This window comes from Rhopilema esculentum, chromosome 11, assembly GCF_057945365.1.
Source record: "Rhopilema esculentum isolate cy_ngs chromosome 11, ASM5794536v1, whole genome shotgun sequence".
Classification (NCBI taxonomy): Eukaryota; Metazoa; Cnidaria; class Scyphozoa; order Rhizostomeae; family Rhizostomatidae; genus Rhopilema; species Rhopilema esculentum.
This window is the reverse complement of record NC_142825.1, coordinates 12,869,316-12,885,026: the sequence shown is the minus strand read 5'-3', so window position 1 is coordinate 12,885,026 and position 15,711 is coordinate 12,869,316. Positions and strand designations below refer to the sequence as shown.

The 15,711-nt window shown below is 35.5% G+C and overlaps 1 protein-coding gene across 2 annotated transcripts; it reads right to left on the bottom strand.

The window, feature by feature from the left end:
- Positions 1 to 1,092: 1,092 nt before the first annotated feature.
- Positions 1,093 to 14,356, bottom strand: LOC135693374 (protein STPG3). 2 transcript variants are annotated; one of them, XM_089111067.1, is made up of 8 exons: positions 14,215 to 14,356; positions 9,091 to 9,405; positions 7,059 to 7,120; positions 6,386 to 6,532; positions 4,426 to 4,508; positions 2,886 to 3,009; positions 1,804 to 1,932; positions 1,093 to 1,304 (listed from the first exon to the last, which is right to left on the bottom strand). In XM_089111067.1, the coding sequence occupies exons 2-8, from the start codon at positions 9,249 to 9,251 to the stop codon at positions 1,177 to 1,179; spliced, it is 834 nt and encodes a 277-aa protein (XP_088967193.1). In that variant the 5' UTR covers positions 9,252 to 9,405; positions 14,215 to 14,356; the 3' UTR covers positions 1,093 to 1,176. The 2 variants fall into 2 exon arrangements, with proteins under 2 accessions (XP_088967193.1, XP_088967194.1); XM_089111068.1 differs by having other exon boundaries at positions 14,193 to 14,294.
- Positions 14,357 to 15,711: the final 1,355 nt, after the last annotated feature.

Here is a 15,711-nt window from a genome sequence, read left to right as displayed (position 1 = left end):
ATGGAGATCGTGTATAAATAAGATTGAAAAAACAGGGCCTTTGGAAAAAGTCGCATGTGGGTCTGGTAACGGAAAAACGTAATGGAAATCTGTTGGTGATTTTGACTAACGAAGAATAAATTCGCTTGCATGCTGAAAAGATACATTCTCGTACTAATATGGAAGGTTACAAGCAATGTACAAACTTTTGAAGGCAGCTTACGCCATAAGATCATTCTTTAAAAAGATCGGAACTTTTTTTCATCATACTTAGGCTTTCAATATAAAGATGAACAGATCTGTTAGCGAGTGTGAGCCTATTCGTAACGCACCTTCTAAAGGTATACAAAGCTATATAATAGCTACTCTAATAGACCGGATTAATACATATGCAACTGGGATGCATGGTGCAATATTTGCTGAAGTCTCTGTGAAGTTTATACGACAATATCTGGGGGTAAATTTCTTCACAATTTCATGAAAAATATATTTTGATGCATATTTTGCTCAAGATTATAGAATTGCGAGATCTTTTCCAGAGAGACAAGCTGCCACACATGTTCCACTGCTCACTTAGTTAATTCTTTCTTGTACTGTTTCCAAAATAACTAGCACACCGTCTCTACAAGCCCAACCTAAGCTAACACAGTTTCCACTATCTGGTTGAACGCATTAACATAATATCTTCCTTGCTTACGATTTTTGCATTATAAAATTTCCGATAAATTTTCTACCTAATTTACTTTTATGGTATACATAAAAATCATTCCAGATTTTTACCATTGGTTAGGAAAGGTCACACCCCCCTAACTATCACACCCCGAATCAGTACGTTTTAGGACAACCACTAGCTTGCTTGCCTGGTGGAAAACCTCTAGGTGTTCACTGGCTCTCTCCTAAAAAAAGGTTTAGCGGCGGTTATGATAAGATTTGCATCCATGAAAAATTAGCCTGTGCTTCAGACCCCTAACCTTGGAAGTCGCGCGGGCTTGAAGGTCTGGAACATAAAATTTTCCTGTGCTTATTTTTTCTTTCTAGGGCGAGATATACAAGATTACGACATGAATATTAAAGATGTTCCAAAGAAAGATTAACGATCAAATGCTACGAACATATACCAAAAACAATTCGATGTAAAAATACTTTATCACAGCATTAAAAAAATTACAGATACCAAGATTTTTAGGTGCATTGAGATTACAATGTATAACGAGTTTTTAAATCGAACTTTCTTGGCGATGTCGCGAATGAAAAAGCTGCTCTTCGAGGTTTTATGTATTTCGATTCAGTCGATATCTCGTAGGAGCCTGGACCAGGCACAGATTCTGCAAGACATTATAACATTGATAATATACTCAGAGATGTGGCATGTGAAAGGTTGCTGGGGCAATATGATCATGGCTACTTCAGTGTACTGTGCTTATTTTGAAGAAAACTGGCACTCTGTCACAAGTATTCTTATTTCATCAATGCGAAATTGATTCGTTCTGACAGAAATTGTTGCGAGGAAACACAAATATTATCTGGTATCGGATACGCTAAACCATTAAATTTTGTTTGTTTATGCTACATTTACATGAATACTTTGGTTTGTGGATCATGAAACTTGTTCATGTTTCATATGAAAATCCTGGTTCAATAAGTACCAGGAAAATGGAAAATTAAACATTGATATGGTTTTGCAGGCAGCATAACAAGTAAAATTAAATTTTATTACCCTGAGCACCCTTTTCTGAAATTGTAGCAGCTATGCAGCCACGAGGACAACAAAAATATTGCTTTTTCATTTAACTAAGAGATGAAAAAATAACAGTCAATTTCTACCTCGTTTTCTCCATAAAACTGTGCCTTTCTTTCTACCTTCCCGTATGGTAAATGCCACATTCTTATTCATGGTATGATCCTTACTTTTACCAAAGTTATAAGCATTTGGTGATGGTTCGTTTTCGAGCCCTTTTTTAAAAACACGAACAGAATCAGTCAAAAAAACAATATAAAGCCGATTCAAGTTTTCAATTTAAATCGTGTATTTTACTAAAAACATATCAAAATGATAGACTGAATCAAAATTAAGCATGAATTATTGTAATTCTAATTATCAAGAAATTGTGAAAATAATGAAACTAAAGAGGATTTCCAGAACGGCAACAAAGAAGCAACATTCTTGCATTTCTATTTAAACATTATACTTCAATCATGTGTTTTTAATTATGGTTTCTAAACAAAATAAAGGTACCAAGTTACCTATGTATAACTTGTCGTAGAACATACCAATAACCGAAAACATCATTTCAAAATTTTTAAACCAATTGAATTGAACGACTGTTCCATTATAAGATTTATAAGTTCAGTGAGACATCCAAGTATTAGAAAATCAGTTTAATGTAATCAATAGACAGAAATTAATTAACGTTTTGAGTCTAGCTAGAGTCATCTTTAGTAAAATGATAAAAAAAGCAACAATTTACTTTACGTATGGAAGGAAAAAATGACACAGATACTCTTTTGTCGCTGTACTGATTATCTTCTTTGTTATCAAGCTGCGTTTTCCAAGATCAGAAAAGGAAACTTAGGCCCACCAATTTATGAACAAGACACCTCAATAACCTTTTGTTTGTTATTTTTATCGTGTTTATCAAATAAATATTTGCGAAATACTTCAACTCTACAAATTTGAAGACCCAAGCTAAACATTTAAGAGAAATTGATTCAAATTTCAGATTCTGAATGCAGACATCTACTTTGTCGTTCTATTACTATGGAACAGATTGTTGAACAAAAGAACTGATAAATCAAACAAGATTACCAAACCCAGATTCACTAGACATTCAATACATGTATTTAATTCCGAGCTAGTAGATGGAGACCCAAGACGACTGTAAATTTAGTACAATATCAATGCCTACCTTTCCGAGTTAAAGAAAACGCCGATCTTTTCCCAAAGCTAAACGATGGGGCATGGTTATAAGAAGTGCTTGAATGTCCAACAGCAGCAGGAATATCGTAATGAGCTGGAGATGGCCATTTAATCTAAGAGAAAATATCAAAAGAATTAAAAAATGTTTATCGATCATCTTTTGAGCCATTCGTAGCTTAAATGTTTTGTTGAACTATTGAGCACTATTTTTGAAAAATGGATGAAAGCGACCAGATTTCCTTCTAAAAAAGAGAAACAAAATATCTGTGAGCTAAAAAATTGAAGACACCGAAGCACTGAAAATCATATAAAAGAAACCATTGCCAGAGAGCCGTGCTGTTCCAAAGACAGCAACTATCATTGAAACAAAATTTTGCAAATTTGTAAAAATTCGAGTTAAAGAAAATACTATTGCAAATTTGTAAAAATTAGGTGTATACTCTTTTTTTTTAATGAAACTGGCTATAACGAGTACTGGACAGTGAGAAAAAATTAGGAAACTTCAGTAATCGAAGCAAAAATATTAAGAAACTATTCAATCGTGATAAAACTTAGAACAACAAAATTTTGTAAAATTCAAGAATATGATTGCCCTGATGCCTAAAACTTAAGACACCAGGGATAAAAATATATATCCCATATCTAAATACAGCATCAGAACGGAAGCAAATCTCTTGATGTGATAAAAAGGTCACGAATATTTCATAACATCATTCATGACATGTTAATTAAGAAACTCTTTAGAAACAATAAGTATCGAAATTTCCAGAACTTTCAGAAATTGGAGTACTGAACATCAACCTTTGTTTCTTATAAGAAATTAGTTTACTTTCGCAGAGTTTGGCAGGCAGTTAATATTCTGTCCCCGTGCAACAAAATGAAGGGGAGACGAAACGTTATTTGAGTCAATCATTGTCCATTTCAATTTTCTACGATTGTGGTAACATTATTATCATGGCCTACATGGTTTAATAGCAGTGGTGTGTGTAGCTTTTCCATGAAAACAAATGATTCTGTCATGATACTTAATGCAGTTATTGATAAAAATCATTGTAAGATGTCTTAACATTGGACATGAAATAGAAACAATTGGTATAAATGCCCGAGGCAGCAGTAACTGTATTGGGATCCGTATATGTTTGCATTTAAACTGATAATATTTGGCATTCATTTCTCGTATCAATCATTAAATCTTCTTTTTATATAAAAATTCCAAGAACACTGAACGAAATCATATAAGGCATCGATAAATAATTATACAAATGAACATAAGGAATAAAGCCTTATTAAATATCTTGAAAACAGCCTGTAAAAATTGTTGTCCTTTGTTGTCTCTTAACATCCTTGACAACTCAAAACTTTGCATGCAACACCGTTACAACAGCAGCACTCTGAAGTTTTGAAAAGTGAGGAAAATTGTACAACATGTTATTTTATCGGGTATGGAGGGTCACTGAATATTGACAAGGGAAAGTTCCGGTCTCCAATCTAATGTATAATCAACTAACTTAGCTTAAAGAAATACATACCCTTGGATCATAATCAGCTTTTTGAAGCCATACATAATTATGGGAAAACCATTCTTTTCCCCAAGCTGTGCGGTCACCTCCGTCTGAAACCAAGAAAGTGATGAAAGGAGTATTTTCCATCCAATGACATGAAATAGCAGTTCAAATAAGCCTGTACAGTTAGAGGGTAGAGAAACATATCCTCGCGACCAACATTACAGAAGCAACAACAACAACTGTGGAAGGCCACAACGAAATGTTTTGTCTAATTTGGCTGCTAATAAACAGAAGGCTTAGAAAAATGGCAATATGTATTTTATAAGGAAGAAAAGAATGACATTAGTAGACATATACATTTCAAAAGTAGCGAAACAGATGCCTCAATGATATTTCTGCAGCAAATTGATTTATTGCAACTTCGTTGCACACTGACGTTGCACATTGCCAGAAACACGCGACAAACTAAATAAAATCTATGAAAAACAAACCAATGTTTAATCCAAGCATCATTTCGGTGAAAAGACATTACAAATTGCAAGCAAAAAGGCATCTTGATGTGAAGCTCCCATTGAGTTTAAATACGTTACTGGCGTTTTTCGTGAGAAAAAAACTGAAAAAAAACACACCGCAATATATTGCGTGTGGAAGCTGAAATGTGAATAGTAGGACTACATCTTGTAGACAGATTTTTGACAGCACCATGTTCGCAAACTGACTCATCGCAAGCTGTTAAGGTAATTTTATTTCCAAGAAACGCAACATTGTAAATTCAAGAACAAGGCAAGATGTTTGGACGCTGCTTTATGTTTGGATAACTCTGCAAGTTTAAGTGTTCATACATATCTTGATTATTGATTACTTGTTTGCCATATCCTATCCAAAATGTGTCCCTAATAACTGCTTTGCAATAGTTACACCAAAACAGCTTAATCCTGTATTATGCTCTGATGCTCACGACGCAATAAATGGAGCATGGAAAGGTACATCACAAAAGAAATTTCTGAAGGGAACTGCAAAAGAGATCTTGACACCTGTTCCTCTCATTTAAATTACGATACTATGACCTTATTCTTGAACTTAAATGTCCTACTTTTTCTTTTTACAAAAGAGCAGTGACCGGACAAATATTGCAAGAATTGATAAATATAGACAGGTTTGAGTCCTAGCTTACTTTTAGAAAAGAATACTCCTGATCCAGAAATACAGAGTTCATTCTGGACACAATTAAACAGAGCCGCGCAAAATCAGCAGTTGGTATACATGAACCTAAACAACTGGGATACTCGCAGAACACTGTATTAAGTCACATCGGGTTTGGTGTATATAATTTATACAAATCTAGGGGCAATTTCTGTCACACATCAAACTAAGTGTATTCTTTACATGGCGGCATTCAGAACAAGGACCATTATGTTTTCTCTACCACAAAAAAGCAAGTTTGTATTTCATGTGGTTTGTCAAACCGTTCCAAAGATGAAATAATTACAGCAATTGTGTATGGCAGCACAAGGCTACGGGCTGTATCCAACTAAACAACAAAAGAAAAAGAAAATAGAAAAGTTCATCCAATCATCAAAGAGATTCCTCTCTCAGAAATGTCCTCTCATCCCCTTTCTGTTACTAGTTCGTTCGTTTCACTGTCTATTATCTTTAGTTTATGATGTAATCTTCGAGTAGATATGACCTTATGGTTGCAATGGATTCTAAGGCATCCTTTGAAGTCGCTGGCTAAAAATTGCTTACTGTTATTGCAAAAGTTCAGATTGACATGAAAATGAACCTAATTTGATTACAGCAAGAAGTGCAACCAAAACAAATGGGCTCAGCAGTAGTAGCGGTGAAGGGCCTGCCAGATGATAGAGTTGCCCTGGCCATCACATTGCAAAGTCGATCACAACCTGCAACACGTGATTCCTTAAACTACAGAAAATTAATTCTTTTTACTTTTCTATTTCAGCTTTATGGAGGAGTGCTGGCTCACCTCTGTTTGTTTGTGTCTTGGGCCTCATTGTGAATGATGGGAAAGAGGTCATTTCAGGTTTATCCCTTGGCGTTTCATAGCTATAAATAGTTGGCCCGGTCAAATCGGTATTCAGGGGTGGCCGGTATTCAAGACATTCTTTCAAGCCTAGGAAAACACAAACATAGAATTGATGGAACCTGGTAAAAAGTATATAACAAAAAGGCATTTCATACACTGAAACGTTATAGCCTGTGAATAAACAACTAAGTCAACATTTTGATATCCGTTAGACAATTTTCTTAAATATCACATTTTTGTTCAGTTCCTATTTCGTTTCATTTTGATTCTTTTCCAAAAATCTTAAATTCGTTATCTTCAAAATGATACGCTTTGAAAAATTGGGCTCCCCGTTTTTGTGCTTGAGGAAAGTTCACTTCATTTGAAATTCTTAACAAATCAAAAACGAACCAAAATGAATACAGGTAAATATTAACCACTGTTTCCCTACATTTCACATTTCTTTATTCAACTTTCAGTGGATAAGCATTAAAAATTACATCCTTTACAGCAAAAATAACTATTCAAATAGTCGATTAAATGATGATACATAAAATTATCTTTGAAACTCAATTTATAGAGCACTTAACATTCCAACAAAGAAAGAGTGTAGGGTCTATTGTAAAGATCGTACCTGGTAACGAGACAGCAACCCTCTCTTGATTATGACTGCTTGCCTGGATTCTCTTTCTTCGACTATAATATAACAGATGAAAATCCGTGATAAAAATAAAAGCAAATCTACTAAACAAGAAGTTTCTTATCAATTCAGAATTACTTTCAAGATATAAGTAAAAGCTCTTCAATTTTTTCGGTTGAAATATTTCAAAAGGGGTTCTTCTAAGTTCTTGAATATCCAAATGGGTTTTGGTCTAAAACATGTATCATGATAGTGTTTAGCCAAGCAATCTTCAGTATTATCAAGTGCTACAGAAATTTTGGTATTTAAAGATTAAAGAACAAACAAATAAGAAAATGTAAAGGATATTTCAGTAAAATTACACAAGAGATTAAGGCTTCAGCTTTAATTGGTGGATCTTCAATTTCATTCGACATTACCTATTTTAGTCATACATTATCTCGTTGTATAATTTTGGTCCTGGTCTATCACATTAGGTTCTGTCGATGTGTAAGTACTAGTTTACCTGTTTGCATTCATTTGTAAGTCGAATGGTGCTTATGTCAAAGACATGTTGCTGGTCCCGACTTACCTTAAACGCAATCGACAGATACTAAACAGGCTTAAACCTTTTTTCATAAATAACTGACAAGTCAGTAAGTGGGATTTCTATTACACGCTTTTTGATTGGCTAATATTGATTGACATATGGCTTAAGCCACCTTTGTATCCGTCGGTTGTCTTTAAAATCGAGCACTTTCGGACGACCAAACCTAAGGGCCGAAATTATCGGAAACTTTAATTGTTCAAAATTTGGTTTTTGTCCGAAAATAATTTGGTCCGAAATAGAAAATAGAAAAACATAAAGAAAAGTGGAACCTTTATGAAGAAAATCAAATTTTGAAATAGTTCTTGAAATACTTTGTCGGGTCACCCAACATCGTAAATTTTGAAGATGGACGAAATTTGACTGAGGTCAAAAATATTGGCTGCCGACGTCCAACAATTCTATTGTTTTGAAGTGTTAAGTGAAACGTTGGATCGTTTGACCACCTCAGGCAACATTGTAGGCTCTGTGTACACGCATTTGGATAAGAAGAGCGCCAAAATTCAATCATCGCATCGTTGTTGTTTTCTTGAGCTGGTTTCGTTCGTTTCAACAATCGCATTTGCTTACAATCATTTACACTTTAATTATGGACAAAATAACGAAATATAACATATTCTGTGCAAAAGAAGAGGCATCAAGCGTCAATGAAGAAACTGTAGCACAAAGGAGCTGCAAGAAAGTGCAGGGGGACGAATTTAGGCCACAGCCTTGATAGGGGATGCGACGCTCGTCCTGAGAGGCCGCGATGACAGTGAAAATATTTGAAGAGAAAACAAAAAGAGAAGGCAGCGATTGCCTTTCGTTTTTTTTAATTCAAAATGTCGCGAAACTGTGCAGCCTTCAGCGCGAACTTCTACCCAGTTCTTTTTCGATCTGCGCGCGAAAATGTTGGGTGAAATGTTGGGTGTAATGCTGGATCTTTGACCAGGGCTTTAGCTTTCCCTATTGCCTTTAGTTTTGTCCTGTTGTCGGGTATTTTTGTTACTATATAGCTCCAAAAAGTTTTTGTTATATAGTTAGTTAGAGGTGCCCGCGATTAATGCCCGAAAATGCTTCTGAATGTTTTTTTGAAGAATGAAAGTCGCTGGCCCCTCGCATAGATAGATTAACTTTGTGACAGGCTAATGGTCCCTTATAGGACCAAAAAGGAACAAAAATTTGCGCTATTTTTGATTGGTATCAGGATATAAATTTCTGCTTCCCTTTTTTGGTCATCAAGTTACATTTTTCGTGACATTAGTCGTCCAATAAAAAAGTATTTTCTGTGCTACCAATTTAATCATATTTTGTAAGTGACTTTGAAGATAATACAATGGGCACTAATTCGTCTGATTCCAGGTGACTGTAGAGCAAACATGTCCTAGTGCAGCATTCACTAATTTTTTGCCAAGAGAGCTCTTTCTTGCGTATTATAATGATAATCCATAAAGTACTCACTTTTTAATCACTGTTACAGTAGAAACCTTCATGCTTTTTGGAGGTAAATGATTCTTCAAATGCGGTGGTCCTTTTGTGCGTTCTATAGGCATGAAGTTATTTGGAGCCAGATTAATACCCTTTGCTCCATGATGTGGCAGAGTCGGGATGACATTACTCATGTTGACGACAGTTAGATATCTAGCAATCTGTTCAGTACTGCAGTAACTGCCTCACCCAACATCCGATTTTCTAAGAACAAGAAACTGGGTAGGCATATCATACGAATGCGTCCGTGAGGTCAACAGATGTATTTGGAAATATTTCGATGATAGTCTAGAATGAAAATAAAAATCATCAACACTTAACTTTACCAAATTATGGGAATTGCATGATTCATGCTCAATAATATGATATCCTATATACAGCTCAGGGGCGTAGCGTGTGGTTAAGGTGTGGGGTGTTACACCCCCCCCCCCCTAACTTCCAGAGAACTCGTAGGTAGAATTACATTTGTAACAAAATAATTTTATGCCAAATGAAACAAAATAATTTCTGTCGGTAAAATATGGTTTTGCAATTCTTACACCCTCCCCCCTACCCAGCGAGAAAGGTCACGCTATGCCACTGATACAGCCAGTTAATAAATGAACCAGTTAATTCATCTTTTTCAAATGATTGGCAGCAGAAACGCTGATTCAAGTTAATAACTGTAAGACAACGAGCAAGGAGCCTTTCCTTCAGGCATTCTTGGTACAGAAATAATAATTGATCAATATCATCGTGATTCTGCTTGATCTATTTTGATTCACAACTTGGCATTCTTAGATTTATGTTTTCTATCGTCAGCCGTATGTTTTATTATTAGGGTTCTGTCATTTATAACTCTGGGTAATGGGGCGGGTTAGAATTGGTGGAAGTATGAAAATTATTAAAAGGAAAAATGAAACATTTTTAGGAATTTTTGCGGGGGTATGAAATTTTCAAAAGTTAATTCGGCAAAAAATCGATTCAACCAGTGGCGTCGCCATGGGGTGGACTGGGGTGGACATGTCCACCCCAGTTTTCCCAGAAGTCGACCTTCTAATTTTTCGAAAAAAGTTGGGCTGATCAGATCGATTTCGATTTTCACGCTGGCAAAAAAGCCACCGTTACGAAAAATGCTGCTTGAGAAAGTTGCTTGTCCAAAAATTTCAAAGTAGATAAGAAATACCAGAAAAGGATTTTCCAAGAGTCTGAGGGGCGTGGCCGAGAAATTTTTTTTTGTCCACCTCAGTTTTTTCGAGCTGGCGGCGCCACTGAATTCAATGAGATGCAAGAGTTATTAACCACAATATCTTAGGAGATGTCACATCTTCATTCATATCATAAATAGAATGCTGTAACTTTCCACTGTTTTGCGTTTCTATAGTGCATTGTCACACGGGAACGGAACGATTGCGTACCGTTCCACTTTTCGTATCACTTAGGCCCCGTTCACACGGGAACGCAATCGTTCCGTTCCGTTCGTCTCCGTTCCGAAAAGTGTAACGCTCAGGGGTTGTGTTCACACGGGAACGCTTCAAATGACATCGTTCTGTTCCAAAAAGTGGAACGATAGTTGTGACTTTCTCCATTGCAGATGCGATGTAGACGTCCAATCATATTTGCATAGAAATTGAGAACATCAAATGATCTTTTCAGAGGCCATTATTTATACTCTTTTGCCTGACTTGGCAGCATTGGCTGTTTGTTATCCTCCTGATAGCTTTTTCATCAGAAGGGGAAGAAAAGTACTCTTCAGCTCCAAACTGATTTAATTTGTAAGACATATCATTAAAAAAGCTAATCAATGATGGGAACTAAATCATCTATTATGGGGGTATAAAAACCAACTCCTTTTTCTTCAATGGGAATACTCACTATCCTGACGTAGAATTGTTCTCCTTTCTTTTACCAATTTTAGAAAACAGAAGTTTTTTGCTGTGACTATCAAGAATCTTATTTGAAGCAGGGGAGCACCAACACCAATGACTGAGAGTTTTATGGTTATCATCGCAACAGCAAACTTGCTAACATAGATCTGATGCTCATCCTTACTGCTATAAGAGTTGCTGTATCAAGTCACATTTAATTTACTACTCTAGATGGCAATTGGGGTATGAAATATTTTCTAATTTTTTAATTGGGTATCAAAACTCGTAGAGAAAATTTTAAGGAGTGTGAACATTTTTGAAAGATTGAGACATTCCAATCTTTCTCAGTACTCAGAAGTAACAATGACTACCCTTTTAGAAAGAAGAGTGACAAATAAAAGCTTTAGTATGTTTAAAATGTATACCTTTTAAAGGATAAATTTGTTTAAACTTGTTGCTTGGATCTTTAATGTAGTGTCTACTCAAAATAAGAATAATTGGAATGTTTAAAGCTCCTAGCATTTTGTTATTTAAGAAAATATGCTACGTGTTTAATTGTGATCTGTATAAATGATTTTTAAAAATTAAAGATAAAAAAGAAACAACAAAACAAGTATGTTATGTATTTTGGTTTTCTGCAGTTTGAAAATTTGAGCAAAAGCACAACAAGTTTAACTGGATTCCCTCTAAGTACCTGTGGTTAATTTTTTGGCTTAAATTTGTGTTATCAGACATTCATTGACCATGTTGCTTCAAAATTGGAAACAAGGAAAGCCAATTTTACCTGAAAGGAACGCCAATAACTAACTGTTGGCTATGTAAAGGCAGTTTGCAAATCAAAGGATGACATCCAAAAAAGTATGTTGCCAAAATATTAGTATGTTGCCTCATCAGATTCAGACGAAATGGAAAATTGATCCTGCCAAGATCTGGGGGGCGTGTACCCCAGTCCCCCACCCCCCTTGGTGCTGCTCCTGCCCTGTATGCATCTGAGCATAAGTCGAATGAAAGGAAGGTTCAGATTTAGCAAAATACAACTGCAAAAAACCCAACCATGGTTCATGGCCCAACCATAGTTTGCAATTGTCATACCATGGTTGAGGCCTGATCCTGACAAGTCCTAAGATGAATATATTTCATAGTTGCAGTTGTTCTGAGATGTTTTTAGTAATGGCAGACATAGCCCTGATTCAGCATAGATGCTATTGAGAGCAAAATCAGTTAAAAATATAGTACATAACAAAAAGAGTGATGTTATGAAAAATGACTACAATAGAGCAATATAAAATTTTTTTTTAAAATTCACCTAGGTGTTAGTTTATACTTAACAAAGAATTTGCATGAGCTAGGGCAATAGTTTGCCTTTCTTATAGATTAACAATTAACTATAAGGTTTGGAAAAAGTATGGCTAAACAGAAGACTTATGAAAAATGTTCTATAGCCTTTTTGGAAAATTTTATTTCATAATTTTCAAAATCCATTTGTATTTGATACTACCTTTGTCCTAAAAAAGGCTTTAGCTAATAGGGCTGATGTCTCTCCTCACTCTTAAATGAAATGAAAGTCTGGTCATGTCAGTGACTTGGACAACAGAACCTTTGATCAGTAATCTGTGATCATAAATACTGAGCTATCCTTGCATTTATTTTCAATTATCAGACCTTATATAAAAAATCTATCCCATTTTATTTCTGCGAATGATTATTTAGGGATGCTTTAAAAATATGGTAAAAACTAAGTTTGAAGCCAATTTTGGCAAGCTCGTCAAAATTTGCTAGTACTTTGAAGATTACAATTAATGATTAAGCAATGTAGTAGCCTTGTTGCATGCAACAGACATAGAAAGCTAGGCTCCCTTTTCCACATTTTCTTTACATAGCTGTGCAAGGACAGGAATGTTACATGGAAGAGACACATGGTGTCATCGATTAAATGAACTTTCAATTAGGTAATATAGAGGCATGGAGAGAGCAATTTGTGGGGTGAAGCTTACTGATAAGAAGATAAATATGCTAGGTTTGGAGAAAGCAGTTGGTAAGATGGAAAAAAGGTAATAGAGTAAGATGGTTGGGACACATACTGGATTGAAACCGGTTGGATGATGATGATGATGATGATGATGATGATGATGATGATGATGATGATAATGAGGATGATGATGATAATGATGAAAGCACTGCATAGTTACTGTTGTTAAAATAACGAGGATACCAGCATAAGGATAAGGGAATATGATCTATTACAGCTTTAAAAAAGGGAAAAGTTTTCTTATATAAAGAACCCTTATAAAAACACCAGGCTGAGATTTGGCCAAAAAATAAGAGCAACATAAGAAACAAGGCAGGCTGAGATTGAGCTACACTCAATAAACAAAATATCAGCAGGAAGCAATAAGCAAAATAGCATTGAAACAACAATTAAAAAGCTCACTATTATAAAATCAGTCCTCAGCAAAGGCTTGAGTTAGTTTATCAAGCACCATGTTGTCTTCAGAAACTACTGTGCACAGGAAGTTTATTTACAAAAATAAGAAACAAATAAGAAACCTGTGAGGCTGAAATTATGCTTGCATAATTAGGAGACACCAGCTGATAAAGTGTTTCTAAAAAATAATGTGCACCCTAACTAGTGATTTGGTATTACTATATATATTAATAAAATTTCCATATTTTCTTTACCCATCTTAACAAGTAAAACCTGTGTTTGGGATCTCCCAGGGGTTTTCATTCGGGAACAAAGGAACATTGCAACAGATGATACAGGAACACAGGCCTGTGTCCTGCATGAACAACTTAGATTTTCAACTTGGAAAATTTTTACTATTTTAAGGGAACAAAGGAACTTTTTTCATTTTTCAACAAGAGCATGAGAACATTGCAGGGCCTCCGACGAAGAGGGGGCTGGGGGGCCTTGGCCTGCCCCCTCTTCTTTCTGTCTTTCATGACAGGGTACTGGAAAACAGAATGCACAGTGTTTTGTCAGCGAGAGAAGCGCATTCTTCTTGCCATATACTTTTTTTTGCCCTTGACATACAACGCAGCATAGAAACTTCCATCCAGGATCACCGCACGAATAGCTTAGTAGTAATGAACATACTATGATACATAAGCCTATGCCAAATATATATAATATATAATACAATACCAAAACTACCTACTCAAACCCATATTGCCTTCCAAATTATACTGTTTTAGAGATATGACGGAATCTAAAAAATGAAAATAAACTTCTATTGGTTTCCAACAATACCTGTAGGGAATATCATACATGTATATGAGATTCTGTCCTGTTTTCTCCAATGGATTTTCATACGCCGACCCACTACCTCTGATCACTCTGGTCATTACCGTGGTAACGTCAGTGGTAAACCGACCTCGTTTCAGTACCTCAGCAGGATGCGCATATGCGCAGGACCTTTGCATTTGCAGAGAGCGCAAAAAACCCAAGATGGAAAAAACATGTTTAGCTACAAATAATTCAAAAATTCTTAAAAGTATCAACAACACACTTCAAAAATTTCTTACCAATGGATGAAATAGAAATAAAAAGATTGGCTAAAATTATAGCACCAGCTTGTGATACCCAGTAGTTGGGTAACTGCTCCGAAATGGAGATTTAGCTTCAATTATTATTATTAGGACCATTTGTCTTTTTGTCAAGAAAATGAAGGACAATGTCAAGATCAAATACGGGACGGGGAGCTGGGGGACCTCAGCCCCTCCTAGAGTCAGGCAGCTAATTTTTTCGAGCAGGAACCTCCTCCAAAAACGTATAAGAAAAGCTACATTTTGAACATGTTTAAAAGAAGATGATGAAAAGATCAAGTTGTCGTTATCGTGAGCGCTTTTGGAAGTAATGTAATCGTAAGTTTAGTCACGGATCCTCAGTACCTCTACCCTGGGTACCAGGCTCACTATTCTGGTACCCTGGGTACAGTACCTCAGGGGGAATTTTTCAGGCATATATATATATATATATGAGTGCGTAAGCACGAAACTCGGAGTAACGGAGAACATGTCTCATTTCTAGTATATATTCTATTTTATTATATCTATTGCTCTGTGCTTTTGCACATCGAGCACTGTCACGTCAGAATAGACAACGCAATCTGGAATATATATATATATATATATATATATATATATATATATATATATATATATATATATATATATATATATATATATATATATATATATATATATATATATATATATATAAATTTATATATATAATAAACAATAGGGTACCAAAACGAACGTGGAATTTAGAATGCTAAACGGTCCCGGTACACGAAGGTTCTGGTTCATATTGTTTGGAATGTAAAGAACAATCGAACTACTTCTACTAAGAGGGTACTAACAAGAAGCGGTGCGGTGATTTCCCAAGAACAATATTAATGCAAAGAAGTACAATATTAATGGCGACTCCAAAATTTTATTTATTGAAAAGTGTGAAATTTTAAACTCAAAAAGCATTGTGTTCAATTTGTTAATTATAACGTGTCATAATTTCGCACTAAGATGAAATCACATGATTTAAAACACATTGCGTTTCTCAATGTTACACTTTTGCGTAGAGTCCCAAAACGCATATTACACCGGAACAGGGGCGAAACTACCGGGGGGGTGTGGGGGGGGGGGGTGTTACACCCCCCCAATCCAAAAAATAGTCGATTTCGCAGGGCGCCAAGAAGAGCTTTATTGCCACGCAAAAATGCCAACTCTGAAGTTCGTAAAGAGCCGT

Bases quoted from the DNA above. Each gene is read 5' to 3' on its own strand.
- LOC135693374 (XM_089111067.1), bottom strand. From the start codon at position 9,251: ATGAGTAATGTCATCCCGACTCTGCCACATCATGGAGCAAAGGGTATT. The intron at 1,933-2,885 runs GTAGGCATTGAT...TTTTTAAAAAAG, and splicing joins GTTTTCTTTAACTCGGAAAG to GGCTCGAAAACGAACCATCA. The intron at 1,305-1,803 runs GTAGAAATTGAC...AATGTCTTGCAG, and splicing joins AGTTTTATGGAGAAAACGAG to AATCTGTGCCTGGTCCAGGC.